The sequence below is a fragment of the Chelon labrosus genome, assembly GCF_963514085.1.
Source record: "Chelon labrosus genome assembly, chromosome: 6".
Classification (NCBI taxonomy): domain Eukaryota; kingdom Metazoa; phylum Chordata; class Actinopteri; order Mugiliformes; family Mugilidae; genus Chelon; species Chelon labrosus.
Window position 1 is genome coordinate 10,648,730 of NC_140342.1, and position 21,443 is coordinate 10,670,172.

General features: G+C 42.9%; 3 protein-coding genes across 7 annotated transcripts; 2 read left to right on the top strand and 1 right to left on the bottom strand.

The window, feature by feature from the left end:
- Positions 1-339: 339 nt before the first annotated feature.
- Positions 340-1,893, top strand: and3 (actinodin3; the record flags this gene model as incomplete). Its single annotated transcript, XM_084547191.1, has 4 exons — positions 340-394; positions 705-749; positions 988-1,136; positions 1,225-1,893. The coding sequence occupies 4 exons, from the start codon at positions 340-342 to the stop codon at positions 1,891-1,893; spliced, it is 918 nt and encodes a 305-aa protein (XP_084403317.1).
- Positions 1,894-2,506: 613 nt separating this feature from the next.
- Positions 2,507-9,819, top strand: LOC311489624 (dynein, cytoplasmic 1, intermediate chain 2a-like). 5 transcript variants are annotated; one of them, XM_084546782.1, is made up of 17 exons: positions 2,507-2,746; positions 4,143-4,251; positions 4,345-4,477; positions 4,873-5,008; positions 5,369-5,431; positions 5,606-5,733; positions 5,823-5,912; positions 6,066-6,228; positions 6,339-6,438; positions 6,648-6,773; positions 6,862-7,008; positions 7,097-7,210; positions 7,301-7,434; positions 7,877-8,021; positions 8,115-8,255; positions 8,394-8,519; positions 8,655-9,819. In XM_084546782.1, the coding sequence occupies exons 2-17, from the start codon at positions 4,144-4,146 to the stop codon at positions 8,754-8,756; spliced, it is 1,956 nt and encodes a 651-aa protein (XP_084402908.1). In that variant the 5' UTR covers positions 2,507-2,746; position 4,143; the 3' UTR covers positions 8,757-9,819. The 5 variants fall into 5 exon arrangements, with proteins under 5 accessions (XP_084402908.1, XP_084402910.1, XP_084402911.1 ...); XM_084546784.1 differs by having other exon boundaries at positions 4,924-5,008; XM_084546785.1 differs by lacking the exon at positions 5,369-5,431.
- A 119-nt stretch (positions 9,820-9,938) lies between these two features.
- LOC311489623 (electrogenic aspartate/glutamate antiporter SLC25A12, mitochondrial-like) lies at positions 9,939-20,384 on the bottom strand. The gene is made up of 18 exons (XM_084546781.1): positions 20,334-20,384; positions 19,541-19,594; positions 18,229-18,374; positions 17,616-17,731; positions 17,127-17,266; positions 16,878-17,024; positions 16,227-16,365; positions 16,005-16,098; positions 15,754-15,838; positions 15,336-15,417; positions 15,070-15,228; positions 14,704-14,756; positions 14,393-14,473; positions 12,679-12,819; positions 12,418-12,556; positions 12,148-12,306; positions 11,956-12,046; positions 9,939-10,953 (listed from the first exon to the last, which is right to left on the bottom strand). The coding sequence occupies exons 1-18, from the start codon at positions 20,343-20,345 to the stop codon at positions 10,743-10,745; spliced, it is 2,049 nt and encodes a 682-aa protein (XP_084402907.1). The 5' UTR covers positions 20,346-20,384; the 3' UTR covers positions 9,939-10,742.
- Positions 20,385-21,443: the final 1,059 nt, after the last annotated feature.

Below are 21,443 nucleotides of genomic sequence, written 5' to 3' on the forward strand. Positions count from 1 at the left end.
TGTTCATGCAGAAAAAAAGCTTGTTCCTCAGATTCTCTGTTTAAAATGTGACCTACAGATTTCCTGCAAAAGGTTGACTGAGGAGTTAAAATAAGACTGATAACATGGCATAACTAGGTACATATCCCAGTATGTGTCACAGGAAAATTAAAATATACCGCAGGTTCCTAACAGCAATTTATAGCAGTTTTACTAGGTGATATGTCTGCATGTACCTTCTTTGACTGACTTTGTGTTTTCAGTGTTTTATGTATAGGTGTGAGTAAAAACACCGATGCATGACACAAGGTACTATGGAACTAATATGTGTGTGTGATATTGCAACTGCAGACGTCAAGGATGATCTCCCAAGTGTCCCCGATGAGGGCGCTTTGCTACCTGCTATTAATGCCAGGTTTGTGTACTTAAAATGCATGAAAATGTTTATCACCTGACCTTAATCAAAGCATCAACACCCTGCCATTAACTACATGTGAAACACTGTACTCATCGGTAGACATGGTTTTAACACTGAACACATCAAACTAGAAAAATGCTCTTTGTTTGTGCTGTGTGCTCAATGTGTGATCACAGAAAGTCTTGATAATACTGTACTGACACAGCTATAACTGGAATACATATTGCAGCTGCAGTGAACTTCTTTAGAGAAAACAGTCTTATGTAGTTTGAAGCATGTGTTTAATATGTCCTCTGTCTCACTCTAGGTTTGCTAGAAGCAACATCTCTGGTGAAAATAAAGAATCCTGGAGGTATTTAATCTATCTTTTTGCAGACTGTAATCTGAACACTTTTCAGTTGTTAAGCATATTTAAAAATTTTACTATGACTGGGTGAATTTTACACATATTTAAATGTTTTAATATTTGAGATGTCAAGCTAGGAATGCAAAGCCCTGCATCCTAACAAAGTCACATGCAAGAAGGAGAGTCTATAAATCATCTGATCTCTTCTCAGTTTAAATCTAAGTGGTTGCACATCTTTCCACAGGAAATTCCTTAAGCATTGACTCTGCTCACGCACATGACTTCTTGACTAATTCTCGACCAAAGAGGAACATTGACCCAAAGTGGTACAGAGGCAACCCTGATTTTCAGTCTTACTACCGCTTCTACAACAGCATTGGGCACATTGAAGGGGTAAGTTGAGGATTTCATCCTTGTACATGTGCGATCCAGATAGAATGTTTCATTTCCTTTCTTATGTCTCTCTGGGTTTCTCCATCAGCTCTATGAGATTGACAGGATCAGGATGCTGTACCAGCAGATGCGTCACTTGGAGCTGACCTACGGCCCTGATGCATCCAGTTACCAAAATGCCATGGGTGTGCTGACCACCACTGCAGCACCAACTACTACCACCCAACCTCCTCCACCTCCCACCACCCCTGCTCCTACACCAGAACCGCTGGCGAACGCTCCAAAGATCTATCTGTGTAACCCCAAAGACCCGCTGTGCAAACCTCAAATTGTCTACCTGCCAACAGGAGCTGTTCCCGTGCTGTGTGACCCACGAGTCAACCCCGCCTGCAGGCCCAAAACAGAGGAGGAGATAAAAGCTGCCGCTCTGTCCAAACCTCCCGCAGCCCTTCCTGCTCCAAAAAAGGTTGAGCCACCTCCACCTGCTGTCACTCCCAAAAAAATGGAGTATGACTGTGACCCATACTGGGATCCTGACTGCCTCATTGACCACCCTCCCCGCCCTGTTCAGGAAACAACAGCAGCAGAGGCTCCTGCAGAAGAGAAAGTCGAAGAGGAAGTAGTGAAAGCTGAGGAAAGCGTTCCTGCAGCACCAGTTGATCAGAAATCCTTCAACACTTACTTTGACCCATATGATTTCAAGCTTGACCTTTATGACCCCCTTCGTTACGCTGATCCAGCTCCCGAATCTGACTAAAAACAAAGTGCTTAAAACTTATGTGCAGAATTAAATAAGAAAAACAAACCAAAGCAAGACTGTCATAGTCAAGTCAAATGATGTAAATCATCACAATTTATAGGGCAGACAAATTAACAATGCTTTCCTGTTCACCGTTTTTGCAAATGACCATCCACACTGTGCTTTTACTGTACTATATTATAAGTGTGTAAGGGCAGTGCACAATAAACTTTTAAATGGAATATAAACTATAAAAAAAGAATAAAAAATGTGTTATTTTTTAATTGTTTGTGTTGCATAGGTTTGAAAACAAAAAAAAAGGAAATGTGCTTCATTGCTTTTGATTATTTTTTTCCCCCTGTATTTAATAGTATTTAACAGTATTTACCATTTAATAAAATCCAGTTAATGTTAAAATGCTGACATGTGTATACATCAATAATAATATTAATAACCACATTGCAATTCAACAGTACTACAAACCACCTCCAAAATGAAAACACAGTTGAATCAACGCGTGTCTCATTTATTTTAAACAAATGCTGAATACCATAACCTTCATGAAGGTAAGATTTAGTGGAGATGACTCATATTACAATGCATTCATTGTCCTAAAGAAAGGGCACATAAGTGTGTATCACTTACGTAACATGTAACAGAAGTAACGCGTGAGTCCGCCTGCAGGGGGCGATGATGCTCTACTTGAACGCGTTTTGTGCAAAACCGTAGAAGAAGAAGAGGGAAGCGGACCAAATTATTGTCTCTTCCAGCATCATCAGTCTCACCCCTGCATCATCTCTTCTCGGAATTTACGTCTTTGAAACTGGATTTTTTTGTCGCCTGTCTACGTAAATCTAACGTCTGACATCAGGTATGTTATTACGCATTCGTAACGGTGTCGCTTTCGCCTTTTATTGAGTGGACACAAAGCAGGAAGGCTCGGGCGTTGGTTTGCGATGTTACCGTTAGGATCTTACTGTAGGCCCGCCGGGTGCCATGGAGATTAGCATGCTAACGCGGCTAGCTGTCTGTCCTCACAGAGTAGCCGCTAATTAGATTATAAACATGTTTGACAAGCCCTGGGCTACACGGGAAACCACAATACGCAGTGGCGTAAGCAAAGTGAGCGATTTATAATGGAATAAAACATGGAGAAAAGTGTCTGGCTTTATTTTTATTTTCTGCTGCTGTTATGACAGTGGGTGGAGGGGTGTTCAGCATCTCCACGGTACAAACAGTGGATTAGCTTTTGTTTATAAATTATATGCTGATAGGATTAGCTACAACATTTTTAAAACCCTGCTAACTCTGACTTTTAACATAATAAAAATAACAAGCTAAAAAAAATAAACTACAGGAATCTTAATACACTCTTCTGTAGTGTGTGTATATATAGTTAGTATATTTATGTAATAGTGCATCGTCTGGTACATTCAGGGTTAGCTGTGGAGAAAACAGATAAAGAGAACGTTGTTGTGAGCAGCTGGCTGGTGTTCACATGTTTCCAGTGTGACAGGCCCAGGGCTACCGTGTATTTCTGCACAGACAGAAGTTCAGACAGCAAACCTACACCCCTGATATGTGATGTCTGAATCCCAAAAAAGCTGTTAGTGAGTTTTAAGTCAGAGGGGAAAGATCATTTAATGTAAATTTAATGACTCATCGTTGCGGTTTTTGACATCAAACGATGTATTCCCCATCAGCTTGGCCTGATAAAAGCAATCCACTAAGATCGTTTCTGCTGACACACTTTAAAATTTCCAGAGCAACACAAGTGTTTCTGCGTGTTTAAAACAAAATCCACATCACAGTTTAGTGTATAAACTCTTCTTTCTTGTTTAGAGCCTAAAGATCTTCAGTTTAAAGACATAGACAGACATAACAGTATAAAAAGTAAAATAAAATGTTCTTGTGCAGTACTGATGTATTATAATATACTGCTAATAATACTGTCTTATTTGGAGGATCCCTTGTTCAGTGACACTTCTGTCCCCTGGCTCTGTTCTCACAGTAAGGTCGGGGGTCATATTACGTCACATGACAGGTATGGCTTAATCGGCAGCTTAAATCATAGTAAAAATAGTCGCTCAACAGTGTAAGCCTAATATTTACATTCAGTCACACTCTTAGTTGAGTGTCCAAGTCAGTGCTGCTCTTAGATAAATAAATTAAAACTCTACAGGAAAGAGTAAAACAAGGAATAAACATATGTTTTAGTGCATCAAGTTAGGCCTCTAAATTATTCAGTAACCTTCTGCCTCTTGCAGAATGTCTGACAAGAGTGAGCTGAAGGCCGAGCTGGAGAGGAAGAAGCAGCGAATCGCTCAGATTCGAGAGGAGAAGAAGAGGAAAGAGGAAGAGAAGAAAAAGAAAGATGTACGTGACTGAAACTGCAATTTCTGCAGGGCTGTTTTCTGCAACGTTGTGAGATGTTGCCGTGTTGAAGCTGTGCGTGTCTGTGCTCCGCAGGGAGATTCGAAACGCGGAGGTGAGTCAGGAGGAGGCTCCTCAGTCGGCCATGAAGACTCTGACCTGGAGAGGAAGAGGAGGGAGGCCGAGGCTCTGCTGCAGAGTGTTGGCATCGCCCCTGACATTTCCCACGGTAAAAACACAATGCCAGCATGCTTTTCTTTTGACCTTGCTCACCTACTTATGTCCCCTGATTTTCTGATCTTTTGCTTGACGGATTTTCTGTGTTTTATAAAAGTCTAACTTCCTGGTCTAGCTTGATCTCACTCCCATTTCTCCCCCACAACTCGATTTCTGAACATTTTACATGTTGTGTGCATGACACCTAAAACTTGCCTGCCATTTATTTTCACTCTCTCTTCTCTCCCCTCTGTCTGTCCTTTTGTGTTTTGTCCCTCCTTGCTGCATGCATTCACCCACTCATTCACACACGTCTTCTGTACGTCACTTCCTCCCTCACTCATTCACTTACCGCTTCCCTCACTCACTCACTCTCTCACACACTGGCAAACACACACATCTCCACAGCTCAGCCCCTGCGGGTAGTAACAGAAGATACATGTCTGTTTCACTACCTAGTCCCTGCCCCCATGTCTCCCTCCAACAAATCAGTGGGCAGCGACGCTGGAAGCCAAGACTCTGGGGACGGAAACGCAGGACCAAGGTCTGTACGCGTGTGATAGTGACAGATATTTGTTTGTTTCAGGTAATGTGATTTAGTCAGGGACCTGCATGCTAAGTGTTTGTGAATTAACAAGATAATTGTATTTTGATGAATTCTGACCTGTCTGCTCTTTGCCTTTTCACCGGCACGCTTTGTTTCTCAATTAACACGCACTCCGTTCTTCTCTCTGTGTCTTTCTTGAACTCTATTTGCTGTCTCTCATCTCTGCCATCTCTTACGTGCGTCACCTTCTGCCCGTCTTCTGTGTTTGGGTTCATCCTCTTGTTTTCCTCTTTCTTTTTCTCTGTACTGTCTCTCTCTCTCTCTTACTAACACCATCTGGTGGTTTGGCTGTATAAGGACATTGCATTGGGATCCTGACCCCTCTACTCTGCAACTCCACTCCGACTCTGAGCTCATGGGGTACTGCTCCTCCTCTCTCCTTTTAGCTTGTGTTTCAGTTTTTTTCGTGGTTTCATCTTAGATTTGTCCAAATGTGCTAATGATATTTCTGTACATTTCGTCTATGCATGTAAAGAAATCGCTTCATGCCGCAAACACGTGTAGGCTTACTTCCACAATGCTATGTATGTGTAGACGCGGAGCTGTGAGGCTCGGCATGTCCAAAGTGACCCAGGTGGACTTCGTCCCGAAGGAAATGGTGTCCTACTCTAAAGAAACACAGACACCCACAGAGGCACTGACGCACACCGATCAAAAAGCAGGTGAACAACTACGGACATGAATTTCCCTAACTTTCACCCTGGCTGAATCAAAACTGAACCCAAGCAACCTGGATGTGTGTTTGTTCCAGATGAGGAAGAGGATGAGGAGATAACAGCTGCCCCATCAGCAGAGGACACCCAGGAGGAGAAAGATGAACAGGGTGAACAGCAGGGTGAAGGTAAGGAAGGTTTGTAACACAAACTTCCACAGTGTGACGTTTTCTACTATTCACATTCTGCATAGTTTCAAACTAATAGGTGATATCAGTCAAGCCGTGTGTTGCCAGTAACATACTTTATTGTTTAATTTTCCCTTTTCTTCTGAATTACAGACACTCCCAAGGAGCTTACAGAAGAAGAGAAGCTACAGGTCCTGCACTCCGAAGAGTTCTTGTCGTTTTTCGAGCGTGGCAGCAGAATTGTGGAGAGAGCTCTGGCTGAGCACGTGGACGTCTGCTTTGACTACAGCGGAAAAGATCTAGAGGACAAAGAGGGGTGAGGCACCTGACAAAAACACTATGCGTACATGCTGTAGGTCCAAATGAGGGACGGATAGACTGGCTGAACTGAGAACTGTGCTTGATATGTTTTTCTGTCCCGTCCAGTGACTTGCAGGCCGGCGCAAAGCTTGTTCTGAACAGGCATTTTGCTGATGAGCGCTGGACTAAAAACAGGGTGGTCACCTGTCTGGACTGGTCTCCTCAGGTAAGATGGGTTCAGTCCGCTCTAAAACAGTTACCTGGTATGGATCCAGTCTACAAACAGTGGCTTCAACCCAGCACTGTCTATACATTTTATTGACTCCGAGAGAGCCTCTATCATTCATTTTGGATTGAAGACAAACGTTGATTACTAAGCAGACCCGAACGGATCTTGAATGATTCTCTCTAATCTTGACTGGATGTCTCTTTCAGTATCCAGAGCTGCTGGTGGCCTCATACAACAACAACGAGGACGCTCCACATGAACCTGATGGCGTGGCACTTGTCTGGAACATGAAATACAAGAAGGACACACCCGAGTACATCTTCCACTGCCAGGTAAGAGAAGAATTCACAATTCAAGTGGCAACATTTTACGGGAGTATTTTAGTGGAAGAAGAAATGATTTATTTTTGTCTTTCTGCAGTCTGAGGTGATGTCGGCCGGGTTCGCAAAGTTTCACCCCAACCTGGTGGTGGGTGGGACATACTCCGGACAGATAGTCTTATGGGACAACAGGAGTAACAAACGCACCCCAGTTCAGAGAACTCCCCTGTCTGCTGCTGCTCACACTGTAATGCACTGGAGTTTCATGTCTGCACACTCTCACACTTCTCTCTGCGTCTTTGTATCCGTATCTGATTGTTCTCTGTTGTGCTCAGCACCCAGTCTACTGTGTGAACGTGGTGGGAACTCAAAACGCAAACAACCTGATCAGCATTTCCACTGACGGCAAGATGTGCTCCTGGAGCCTTGACATGCTCTCTCAGCCACAGGTACATTGAACTACACATGGATGATTACAGACATGTTGTTATAGGCGTCGCTTGTTTTGTGTCTGAGGCTGTTTTTTTTTTTCCTTGCAGGACAGTCTGGAGCTAGTGTTCAAACAGAGCAAGGCGGTGGCTGTCACCTCCATGGCATTTCCTCTGGGCGACGTGAACAACTTTGTGGTGGGAAGCGAGGACGGCTCTGTGTACACCGCCTGCCGCCACGGCAGGTGAGTGCTCTGTCCTCATGGGCAACAAATGTTTTATAAGGACAGATTTCACTGAAAGTCTGGATGACATGTATTAAGGAACCAGTAATCAGCCAGTGATGATTGAAATTACCTCATATTACCTGTTTCTGAGCCAAAAAGTTTCACTTGAACGCACTGCAAACACTTCAGCTAGTGGCCAGCTCACACTTGCTACACCTGCTTAAAAGGAAATAACTCTTCATACCAGCAGGTGGCAGTAGTCTGCATTCATCATTCAAAAGGGGAAACTGGAAGAGCTACTATTAGTGTTCTCTTCTCGTGCATTAGTTCTCTAAGCTGATCAGCCAGTCAAATGTGCAGGACACACCACAAACGAACTCTGACATCCTGACACCAGCAAATCTGGGTAATGAAGGTAGTTAGTGGAGGTCAGAACAGTTGTCTGATGTGTGTGTTACAGCAAGGCGGGCATCACCGAGGTGTTTGAGGGCCACCACGGTCCAGTGACCGGGCTGAGCTGTCACAGCGCCGGAGGACCCGTGGATTTCTCTCACCTCTTCATCTCCTCCTCTTTTGACTGGACCGTCAAACTCTGGAGCACCAAGGTGAGACATACACAGTGCCACACTATTATAGCATTAGATGCACAGTTGGTCATGTTTCTGAAAACAAGTCCACCACTGCTTTTCTCTTTGTAGAGTACCCGTCCTCTGTACTCATTTGAGGACAGTTGTGACTACGTCTACGATGCGATGTGGTCTCCAACGCACCCTGCTCTGTTTGCTTGTGTGGATCTCTCCGGACGCCTGGACCTGTGGAACCTCAACAATGATACTGAAGTACGCACACATGATAAATTACACAATATATCATCACAATAAGATTATTTAATAAATTAAATTTGCTTTCAACGGCGTTCAATTTTACACAGTGGGATCACAATACAGCTTCTTAATAAGCTTATGTGTGTGTTTTAGGTTCCCACTGCCAGTGTGTGCGTGGATGGGGCTCCAGCTCTGAACCGTGTGAGATGGTCTCACACTGGAAAGGAGATTGCCACTGGTGACTCTGACGGACAGGTGCAGGTCTACGACGTAGGCGAGGTGAGATGATGTTGTATTAAATCTTTTGGTTCTTTCTACACTTAATTACCTTTGTTGCTACTAAAAAAACAGGCCAGTGGTTTTCTCTCCAACTGCTTGCTCCAATGTTGTTTTGACACCTTGCTCCTCTTGCAGCAAATCTGCGTGCCCAAGGCAGACGAGTGGACGCGCTTCGTCAGGACGCTGGCTGAGATCAACGAGAACCGAGATGAAGCCGAGGAGCTGGCTAACGTCTGATGTTAATAAATTTCCGTCCAGTACACTACACATTACGTATAGCACATTACATGACACCGTCAGAGGAGCTGCTCTCTCTGACTTCAAGCTTTTCCACCTAAAACAAACCGGCCTGAGGAGATGCGCAGAGCTAGAATGGATGGACACGGCAGCTTTTAGATGTTTTTAAATGTGTAGATCTGTAGAAACAATGGCGACGTCGCGTGTAGCAGTAGTAGTGGAGGAACCAGAGTCATAGTAAGTGGTTGAATGTTCAGCTTAAAGGGATACAGGAAGTGATTCTCAGCATTGATGTGGCTGTCCACTCTTATCTTCTAGCTTTGATTAACATCCTCAGGGCTCCAGACACTGCTCTTCTCCTGAGGCCTCAACCTACTCAGCCCTTTTTTTAAATATGCAAACCTTTGTACTTGCACCTTTTTATTACCATTTGAGTGTTTTTACATGTTTTAATATTTTCCAGAGACGCTTGTGCACGGCTGGCAAACTCCTTAGACAGAAAGTAAAGCTGACATGACACAATCCTACCCTCAGCAGCTCTTGACAACTAAAACAGCTTGCGTGCTTACACACAGACACTCTGGCCTGTGTACAAGCGTGTCATTCTTTTTAAACCACTACAATATTTAATATTTATTATTATGGTGGTTGCACTTATTTAAATATTTTGTGTATCGTTTCAGATAAAAAAAGCTGCTTTGTACTACAAGCTTGAACCGTACAATCCTGATGTTAACACTATAAGATATTTAACAGGCAAGAACAGTTACTTTACTTGGCTTGAATTTATTGACACTAGTACAGTTAAAAAGTATTTTTTCTGTACCAAAGTTTAATGTTTCATATCTGTGTAATTAGTAGAAACGGTTCTATGGCTCTAAAAGTAAAAGAAGTTTGAATGAAGGTGTAAAGCGTTGAAAAACAGTTTTTACCACAAACTTTGATTTTATTTCCCTTTTCCATCCAACTTCTCATTCCTTCCATGATGCAGCTTCCAACCTCACCGAGCTAGTAAAGATTTCAGTGTTCAAAATGAACTAAAAATGCTTTGTAGCAACCATATATGATGTAACAAGATCAGTATTCTGTATAAACTGATCGTACTGTATTCTTCCCTGCTACTGTTTCTGATACACCTAATGGTTGCACTTTCCCATTGAAATTAAACTCAAGAGATATTGATAAAATTAAAACCATATGGATGATTTATTTCATTAAAATACAATGACTGAATCCAGATACATTTAATTTATTAATACCTTATTCTCTGCTCATGATTCTTCTTTTTTTTTTTTTGTTTTCATGAAAACACTTAATTGAAAACTTCTGTACATCAGTAAGTGATTCTCAGAGACTAGGCCCAAAGGTGCCACATTGCCATTACATTACAGTTACTGTGTAATGAGGCAAATATATGTTGCGGAGCTTTTTTTTTTGTAACATCTTCTCAGTACAGTCTTACAGTGTGTACATTACAGTATTCATCCTCCTGCGTGAGGAGTGGTCGAGAGTGAAGCCCCACACACCGTGACACCAGACCCATCTACTATTTTTCTAAGCCCGCTTTCCAATAAGAGAAGTCCTGCTCATACTGTGTATCAGACAGAAAACAGAATTAAAAATCATATCAGCTACTCATGAGAGAGAGGGGAGTGTCCGAGACTCCGTTTTAAACAAATGCCGAGAGAAGAACACAAAGGATGAAGCTTCCAGGAGCATACAGCCACTGAAGATACAACACAGTCAGCGCTCTGGTCCCATCGCCGTCTCCTCTCTTGTACGCTGCTGCAGCCAGCTCTCCGCCTTTATGGCTGTTGAGTGACCGCTGGAGAACACCTTCACCTCGGAGAGAGTAACGGGCTGGTGTTGCCGGCCCCTATTTGCGGAGTGTGTGTTAAATGTGTGCTTTGTTTGTGTGTCTATCTAAGTGTCTGGCTCCTGGTAGTGGAGGAGAGGGATGGCAAAGTGATATGGAGATGTAGACCACTATGGTGCCTTAGCAGGCGAGGCAGTGACCTCTCGGTGGTGCACGGAAACCACACCGGAGGACTTGAATTTAGGAAGGTGGAGGCCAAATTTGTTCTCCACTCCGGCAAAGGTAGCAGCGGCCAGGCGGTAGCCTCCAACGTGGTCGGCATTGATGGGTGGAAGCTCTGAGATGCGAGACTTGGGAGTGGGCTCTGATCCGGCTGGACGACTACAGAGAGGAGAGGAGAGAGAGGAGAGGTGTTATCACTGCACTAACAATATTGGTGATAGACACTGCCTGGCCAAAAAAGCTTTCAGCTGGCAACAAGTTATTTAACCCCAACTGATGCAATAAGTAGCTTCTCATTTCTTAAACAACCATGTCTGAAGACACATCCCGTGGTCGTGGGAAAGATTTTAGTCTGTTTGAGAAGGGTCAAATCACTGGCATGCATCAAGCAGCTGGGAAAAAAAGGCTTCAATTTGCAAGGGAGCATAAAGATTGGACTCTGGAGCAATGGAAGAAGGTCCTGTGGTCTGATGAGTCCAGATTTACCCTGTTCCAGAGTGATGGGGGTGATGCACCCATCATGCCTAGTGTCTACTGTACAAGCCTGTGGGGGCAGTGATATGATCTGGGGTTGCTGCAGTTGCTCAGGTCTAGGTTCAGCAACATTATGTGATATTAGTGGATATTAGATCCAAAACTAACCAGTGCTCTAGTGTGGATTAGAAAAGTTTCTCCAACAGTAACTGGTTGACTCCAGTTCTGCTAGTTAAAGGGTAGCAAACTAAAATATTTTAACTGTTTGTCCAAAACTTTTTTATCTTCATGTTGAACTGAATATCTATTTGTAGGTGATAATATTTTGCTTCAGAAGTGTAGCTGAATTAGAAGAATGAATTGTTAAGTACCCATATAGTTTTTGGAGCCACTGTAATTCCTGTTTAACCGGACATAGCTGGGTTGTGGCAGGACTATATGTCCAGTATATTTGCATTGCAAATATAAATCAGTCAAATAAAGCATTTGCTTTTCAATAATGCAAGCATCTATTATGTCCTTTATCTATGTCCAGCTGAGAGAAACAGGTGTAACTAGTGAGACAATTATGTTTTTTAACAAAGCAAAAGTGAAAGTAAAACTATTCCCATAGCTCTGCTTCATGTCTATTTAACAAAAATCTAAAAAAATGTCTAAAATGACTTTAACAAAAAGAGATGAACTTACTGTCCTCCAAAGTCGACGTAGAACCACCTCTGCAAGAGTTCATAGGTCACCAGAGTCACACCAAACTGAGGAGAGGACCTGCACATACGAGCTGGACACAAAAGGAGAAACACAATTCAGTACGATTTAAATATGAAAAGCGAACCCAGGCGCACACAGAGTCTGCTGGTCTAACAGAACTCAGACACACACCTCCTGCTCCCTTCCATAAAGCCCTGAAGCCTTCCTCTCTCATGATCTTCCTAAAGCAGTCGATGACCCCCGAGTAGGTGGTCTGTCCTGCCCTCGCCGCGACCTGCAGACGAGTCTTGATGACATCGGCAGGCGTTACGAGAGAGGCTGCAGGGATACCTGGGAAAAGGAGTTAAAAAGACATCAGATGAGACTACTTTGAAAAGAATTCAGGGGACTCACGTTATGGGTGAGCCCTGACTGTCTTTCTGAGTCATAATCCGAGGTTACCTGCAATTGCTCCAGCAGTGAGAAGCTGCAGAGGTCCCACTCTGCCTTGTTCATCAGCAAACTGAGACTTGAGGTGGGCGTACGCGGGGAAGTAGATGGCTGAGAAGGGAATGTCCCTCAGGAAGCAAGCTTTAGCACCCTAGACGGACACATTATAAACAGACGGAGGTTTAAGACTGAAAGGCTGAGGCACAGACAGGCAACAGCTCTTTTTCCACACAGTTAGGAAAGAAGCCTGTTCAGAAAATAGTGGCACATTACCTTGTAGAGGCCGAAGAAGCCGAGGTCACGGACCACACTGAGAGCACTGACTCGAGGTCCCGTGGTGATCTCGCCTGCCACCTGCAGACGAATCTTCACAATCTCCAGAGGGTTGGTAAAGATCACCTGAGAGCCGCCAGCCTGGGTGAACGGGGAGAAGAGGAGCTTGTTCACGCACTTGTTTCAAAAGGGGAAATCTGCTCCAGCATGTCACATATGCATGCAGCTCACGGACGGGAGCCATGTCTTGCTCATGAAACGTGTAAGAGTAAAAAAAATAAATCAGTCAATCAGTCATTTACTTTCCAATTTCCTTGGATGGTAAGGAGTGCTGGGCCAGTGTGTGTAAGGATGAACAACGCTATTAAAAAAAAAACAAACAGAAAAGAACATGTTGCATTGGACATTGAGACTTTGGCTCTGCATGCAACTAATGTTATTTTTAAAGTCCCCATGAAATCAAACTGAATGTGTTTTTATATGCTGAATGTCTTGCACTAAAGGCCACCTATTACCACCTAAGTATTCTTTTTGCGGGTGTTTTCTAGAGTTTGTCCTTTCCTGAAAACCAATTGAAAAATGTTGATGACTCCTCCTGCACTAGGGGGCGTACACTCATTCTGAATCCAATTAAATGCTCTCTTGAATTTCACGTCTTTCTCTCAACAGCAGCACTGCCAACTTCGGCCCTGCCATATATGGGCGGTGCTGCATGCTCAGGCCACTGGAGCTGACCAATCAGAGCAGACTGGGCTTTATGGGGGCGAGGCCCTTCCTAGCTCTGATTTTACAGAACCAGGTAAATATGCTAAGGGAATTAGCATTCTGGGAGTTGTTTCATGGGGACTGTAATAATTAAACATGCATTACTTTTTTTTTGGCATTAGCAAACCAAGGGACTGCACACCCTCTGCTAACAGACTGTACCATAATTTGCGTATATAGTGTTCATTGAGGCATTCAGAAACTGATACAGCACATAAAATAAGTACTGAACACTAATTTTTCTCAGTAAATATATTTCTAAAGGCGCTACTGACATGAAATATGCACTAGATGTCGGTAACAACCCATGCAACCCACACATACAAAGAAATCAAACCTTAAATGTCCATAAATTAAGTTACGTGTTTAAAAAATTGAATGACACAGGGAAAAAGTATTGAACACACTTACTTAAATTTATTTAATACTTCGTACGAAAGCCTTTGTTGGTAATAACAGCTTCAAGACGCCTCCCATATGAAGAAACTAGTTGCATGCATTGCTCATGTGTGATTTTGGCTCATTCTTCCACACAAACAGTCTTCAAATCTTGCAGGTTCCTTGGGCCTCTTCTATAAACTCTGATCTTTAGTTCTTTCCATAGATTTTCTATTGGATTCAAGTCAGGTGACTGGCAGGGCCATTCTAGCTGCTTTGTTTTCCTTCTCTGAAACCAAGTAAGAGTTTCCCTGGCTGTGTGTTTGGGATCATCGTCTTGCTGAAATGTCCACCCTCGTTTCATCTTCATCATCCTGGTAGATGGCAGCAGATTTTAATCTAAGGTTTGTTTTCTTTGCATGTCTGGGTTGCATGGGTTGTTACCGACATCTGGTGAACATTTCATGTCAGTAGCACCTTTAGAAATATATTTCCTGAGAAAAATGGTGACGTGTTCAATACTTATTTTACCCGCTGTAGATGGGAATAAAATGTGGAATTCGGTACTTACACAGCCACCAGCCATAATCTCAGCAAGAAAAGGAATTGAGCCGTCTTTTTGGGTGAACTTATCTCTCACTAAGTCATTAACCTGTGGGACACAAACACAAGGAGGCATGAGGTTATTGATAATTCAGTGTTAGTTAAAAAATCACTTTAATCTCAGTTGCATTTTTCTTTCAAAAGGGCACGTTTGTTTTATTCATTTAATTTCAGATGATTTCTATTATTTTTCTGTCAAGATGTTGTAAAAGCTGCTATAAAACAAAAAACAGAAAAACAAATCAAGCATGCATTGTGTAGGTGAGGAGAGGTACTCACTGTGAGTTTGATAGCTTTCTCAGGTGCAACGCCTATGAGCTGAGGAACCAGACCTGTGAGGCATCATGGGGGATTGAGTGACAGGAGAATCTCATTTCATTAGTAATACTGGGCAAACAGGCGCATGAGAGGAGAAATCAAAAGGAAAAACAAAATAAAATAGATGGATAAAAAGATGGAAAACAGGACATCAAAAACACGTTGGTGGAGACCAACAGAAACAAGATGAGAATGTCGAAGTGGAGAGGCATGAAACGTGCAGTTAAGATGAACATACAAAAGAACAGACACACAAAAAGATCAAATCACTACGGTTGTGAAGAGAGACAGGGGGTTAATTCAGGTGACTTTCCTGGCTCTGCCTACCTCTATAGAAGCCAAAGAAGCCCTCGTAGCGAAGCACCTTCTTAGCGCAGTCGAAGCTGTTCTTGTACATCAGCTCTCCGACGAAGGATCCCGTGGACCTCTGGTTCTGCATACGAGTCTTCACCAGGTCAATGGGGTACACTGCCGTCGCACCCGTGGCTGTGAAAATACACACAGACTCAGAATGAATGACGCACATATAAAACGAGATGTGTGTGTGTCTCTGTTAGACAGCAATCTATCACAGGAGTCACAGGATAACTCACCTCCAGCGATGGAGCCCAGGGTGAACCTGTAGGCCGACTCTGCAATTTGGAGCCACACAGGCCTGGAAGCGTCCCCAGAGGCCTGATGGAAAAAAAACACATTTGGGACCATGATGACTGTCTGTAGATAAGGCCAATGACTGAGTTCACATGGACAATATTTTCAGGCTTTGTTCATCCATTTCAACACTTGTTTGAACACTCTCCCTACCAGATACTCGTCACGTAACAAGGTTTAGCCCACACATGCAAGCATAAGGAAAAAGGATGTATCTTTACCAGAGAGAAACTGTTGACTCAACTACTTTTTTTTTCCCATACAAGAAAAAATTCCACATTCATCAATATACAATGTGTAATTCAGTACCAGTAGCTCTGATATTTAAAGATATTTTACAGATATCCACAATCATCCTACCTGTTTCTGGGTTTCAGCCAGGTGGTAGGGCAGACATCCTTCCTCTAATGGAGTTATCCTCTCAATGTCAGCAAGGTTCAGACGCCTAAAACGTGTTTATTTCCCCGTTATTGACATCAGTGTCTCTCTCACACACACACAAACACATACACAGATCAGAGTATTTTCTATAAATATCACTAAAGTGCTGGGGTTAAATTCAAGGATTTGACAGATTCTGCAGCAGGCCAATTAGCAGAGTGAGTGTTTACCCAGAGGGAGAGTGCAGGCCTGACAACTGGTACAGGATGTCAATTTCCATGGGAGTGATCTGACCAAATTTGTTGGCAGCATGAACAAACTCCTCTGCAGAGAGAAAGATAAGACAGAAATACCTTATCAATAAAAAATAAATGGGTCATTTATGACAACTGTGTAACATCTTTGCTTAAAAGGAAGTCTGCGACTTTATGGTGATATAAAAATCTGTTCACCTTTGGTCACGAGCGTGTCCTTCCGCGTTCCAGCCAGCGTGCTGTAGATCTTGCGGATCAGCTCCATGTTGTTCAGGAGGGAGTTGAAGGCGTTGAAGTAGGAGAAGCTGACCATGTGAGAGGTGCCTCCACCTGCAGCCTGGGGAAATAAAAATAATAATAATAATCAATGCATGTCAGTTCGACCGGAATTAAGATTTCTCTTTTTTAATTATTTGAACAATTAATAAGCCAAGACATACAAATATGAATCAATACATTTTTTGAATCCTTTTTTTCTTTATCTGACATCTGGTTAACATGAATCAGTAACAAATTAATTATTACTGCTTGAGCCAGTGCCTTAATAGAGCAAATGATCAACTTCCTTTCATTAGATACCTTTGAATGGTAGTGAGAAATTATAGAAACACACTTTTAACTGTGAGAACACTAAACAGTCTGAGAAAAGCTTAAAAGATTATCAGCCCAAGTTGAAAAAGACCTGTATTGGAGTTTACGGCCAGTAACCTCTGATTACCCCTCAGGTCAGAGTGGATTATATTTGTCAGTGATGGAAAAAAATCAGTGTATTTTGTTTTCTCTGTAGTTCTCTGTGCAAGAAGAGCCTACTTTCCATAGTAGGCTCTTCTTGCACGTGGACACACTCACTGAGACAAGGTTCTCCTCCACGAAGGGTGTGAGCATGTGGTGTCTGATGGTGGCCATAATGTCACTGAAGTCCATCGCAGAGATGACGCCATTCTTCCCTTTGTCCTTTTGGGCAAACGCCTGGCGCGCATGCTCCAGCTGCAGCTCCTGAAGAAACGCGACACCACACAAGTATAAATATAGTCAAAGTAAAACCTTGGTGCATTAGAAAGAGAAACAGAGTCAAGGTGAAAAAATTAGAGAAAGTACCTGCAGGAACTGGGTGAACTCGAGGTAGCTGAGGCGCTTCTTGCGGTCGTGTCCAAAGTGCAGGCGGATGAACTCACAGTCCCAGTTGAAGGGAATGTGGTGGTGCACAGTGGTCTGGCTGAAGATGTCCCGCACATTTTCTGCAGCGCAAATACACATTTAAATGAGGGATGACTTTCCTGGACAAGCTCCACAAAGCTTTGTGTGTATGACGTAAGAAAAGAAGTAGAGGAAGGAAGGAGAAAACAAGAAACCGTGCATGTGAGGGATTATGCAAGTCTATCCATGTGTAATGACTAAGCTCAAGAAGTAATCTGGTCAACAATGTTCTGTTAGGTAATTATTTCTCTAATGCAAGAACACATGGAAGCTGCTCGGAAGATACAGCATGTCAAAAAACATCAAGGATGGACACAGTGCACTATAATTACATGTAAATATGTCCTTTAACGACTTAGCTCTCAGACAAAATAAATCACGGGCCCATACCGAAGGAAATGTCTCCGGTTCCGGTCTTGTCAAACAGCTGATAGGCTACTATGAAAAGCGCGTCGGGCGCACACAGCACCGACTCAAATGCAAGAAACTCCTGGAACGAGATCAGCCTGCAATTGTGGATAAGAGGAAGGGAGAGGGGAAAAAAACAGGTTAAATCATTAAACACATCATTTAAGACATTTAAGACTTTGGAATGAATCAAAGGTTAGGTCACGCAGTACTGCCTTGAAGGCCAGATTAAACAATGATATAAAACAAATGTTCTCTGCTCACAGGGACAGCTTTTTTTTTTTTTTTTTAAACAGTCTTCATAAACACAACGGCAAGCGTATACGATACTGGTTTCATGTTAACTGTAAAACACAATAAATTACATTATTATGTCTGACAGATTCAGTCTTTGACTTTATTATTTCATTTTATTTTACACAACTAAACATGACGTCACATCACCCGTGTGTGTATGAATGCACTGGAACTGGGAGTCAAAGTGAGTTTTATCTTATCTATTATTAGCTGTACTGATAAGCGCTAGATGTGGCTAAATAAATGTTCAATTAGTGATGACAAGAAGTGAACGTGCACAGCTTGTGTCAATACGTACCCGTCCTTTGTGGTGTCAGCCACAGCAGCAATGAGTTGCACAGTTTTGGGGTTATGATGAATCTGGGTGTGCAGTCCTAGGTACCCCTGGACAAAATCTCCCGGGGACATGAACCGCTCTCCATCGTTGTCCGCTATGCTGGCGTACTGACGGGAGAAGCAGAAAACGACGTCAGCACGGATAACCCTTCGCTGGTGCTCTAAACCTCATTGTATCTTTAACTTATATCTGTAGCATGACTTTACATCAGCCGTCATCAGCAGCTTTGTTAACCCATGAACTGATCTTTCTAGTAACCTGTGGGTTCTGTGTTCAGAAGTGTGGAGCATAGCAGTACGACACTATACACTGTAGGATATCTGCTAAAAGTCAAAATCTAATGTCACAAGCTGAGGATAGTATCCAAAGATAGGTTCATGGTTTAGTTTCTGTGCCACTTTGACACAAAAATGCTTCATATTAAGATACTTAAACGTGCTGGTTATTCGTGACAGACCTGGACAACCAAGGTGACCTATGTACCAGCACACATTTGCACATGAAGGAGTTTATGACTTGGCCTTCTAAGTTACTTGACCCATGTACATGTGGGTACTAAAAACTGCTGGTCCGCATAACTAGCCCACACTGGGTCACACACACACGCCGTGAAGAAGATAGTGGATCAAGGTGAAGGTTAACAAAGTCTTATTGCAGTCTTTAGTTACATCTCACAACCACGATCAGGCCAGTCTAAGAATAACCTGACATGCAACACCGACTCAAAATGTGTTTGTTTTTTTTGTCGGTTTTTTTTTTATACAGAACAAGGGCACTGATGTGACAAGACTCTCTGATACATAAATGGTCAGTGACATGCAGGTCCCACCTTGGACCAGTTAGTATCTACATGAACAGAGATTTGGACCTTCAGAATAAAAGTCTCACACTCCGAGGCTCAGCTATAAACCTTTCTCTACAGTCATCATCGCCATCCTATGGCCATCACAATCATTCGCATTACACTCTTTTTTTTTTTTTTTTTTTTGCACAACACAACTTCTGGCGCTGACACAACAAGTTTAAGTTGCGTCAACACATTAGAGTAACTAATGATCGTGGTCAAACTATCAAGTTAGAGTTACAGCAGGAGTCTGTGGAGGAACCGAGACTAATGCTGTAATTTAAACCCCATGACAAAACCTGACAAGCTCATCCACTGAGAAGAAAGAAAAAAAAAAAAACAGGCTTCCAAACACACAAACAGCTGATCGATGCTAGCCTGCTGTAGCCTGAGGCTGATTTCACTGGAATGAAATCTGGTCAGTCTTACCTTCTGGAAGATGACTTTCAGCTCACTCGGGTCCCCACGTTTGGTCGATTGCACCTAAAACAATACGCGATAAAATACATAAATGATATTTTCCCACAGTGTGAGAATGTGCGTCTTTACAAATACAAATAAACACGATGCAGGCTGAAACAAGTTTTACAGACGCTGTGCTCGACTGAATATGAAGCCAAAACCACTGTGGGCTGATGTCTCCTTCAAACGACCATTGCTGTCAAGGAGAAACAACGCAGGGCGAGAGGAAAGGCACACAACCAAAGCTAGGTGACGACAGCAGGACAAAAGAGAAAATATTACGTTTAGCAAGTTCTGCAGCTAGCTAGAGAGTCGAGCAGCTAATAAAACAAACCTCTGCTGAGGCTCAAACTAACATGACCGGGTAGCCAAGCTAGCAAGCACTAACTCCTCAGAGGAAGAGGACACACACCGTAGCAGTGATATGAAAAGGGTTTACACTGACTGTACGCGGCGGGATGAGAGCAAATAAAAAGCGAGTTCGGCTAGCGGCATTCTGGCCCAGCTGTGGCAGTCCGGCAGCTGTGTAGCATGTTCTCGCTAACTTCGAGGTTGTGGATGCCTCATCAAGGCCAGCCGGGCGGCAGCTAGCCCAGAGATGCTACAGCGGACCGGAGAACGCCGCATCCGAGACGCCCTGCGCGGGCAGGACGGTAAACGTCTAGCTTCAGCAGAGCCTACGCGAGAAAACGAGCAGAAGACATGCCGACACGGTGAAGTATAGGTTTGAAAAGCGCTAAGAGAGCGATGCTCAAGTCACCTTGACCGCCATGCTGGTTTGACGTCACGAACAGTGAGAGGAGGAGGACGCCCTCGGAGCGTATGCCTCAGACGTGTTACTGCAGGAGAGACACACCATGGTCCACAATCACAGACCAGGAAGTCACCTAGCAAATAACTTCAGAGTAAAAATATAAAAGCTGATGCAACCGGGCGTGATTATCTTGCACTGCTGTTAATTACACGTTTGCAAACTACTATTGTTGCGACTGTTGTTGCTGCTGTGGTTAATACAGCTACTGTGAATGGGATTGTTGTCTGTGAATGTGCTTCCTAGTGAGTGCATCTTGTATAGGTATATTTTTTTATGTATGTTTGTATTTTATTATTCTTAAAAGTATGGTGACAATAAAAGATTCCATTTCTGTTTCACAAACTACTACTACTACTACTACTACCACACCGCTACAGCTTCTCATACTACTGCCAGACCTATTACTACTACCTATGCTGTTACCATAAATTATATTATTGATTAACTTCTACTAATAATGTTCTATTAATAATGTTTCTACAACAACTGCTGTTACGGACTTCTTCTACTAATGCTGCTACTACAACTTACATATTGATGCTACTACTACAACTACAACTTCTACTACTGGGAAGATAACTTTAGCAGAACTGTATGTACCACCCCGAGACCCTGGATAGTTTTTAATGTTTAAATTTATTTTTCATTCAGTTATTTTTGTGTGTTTATGTACGCACAAGTCATTAAAACGTTTTAACCGCTCCACATAATTTATGTTGACATGCTATAGTTTTGGTGTATTGCCCATACTTGTACAAAACTAATACTCGCTATAATTACTACTTACTGTCACTGATACTACCGCAGCATTGCACGATCAACATGTCTCGTTGGGACAGTCCAATAGAGCATGCTCACGGTTAATGTCTAATAATACTTTGACAAGTCACAATGTCTGCTGGTTTAATAAGTTAACGGACTAACTTTCATTAAACATGCCTCACAGAAAAGGGTTTCAATATCCAGCGAGTGTTGCAAATGTTTATTTTTGTATGTTTTAGGGTTTATTCCACTTTCTCTTTTTTCAGCCCTGGCGGAGTTTACCTTTGCTGACCT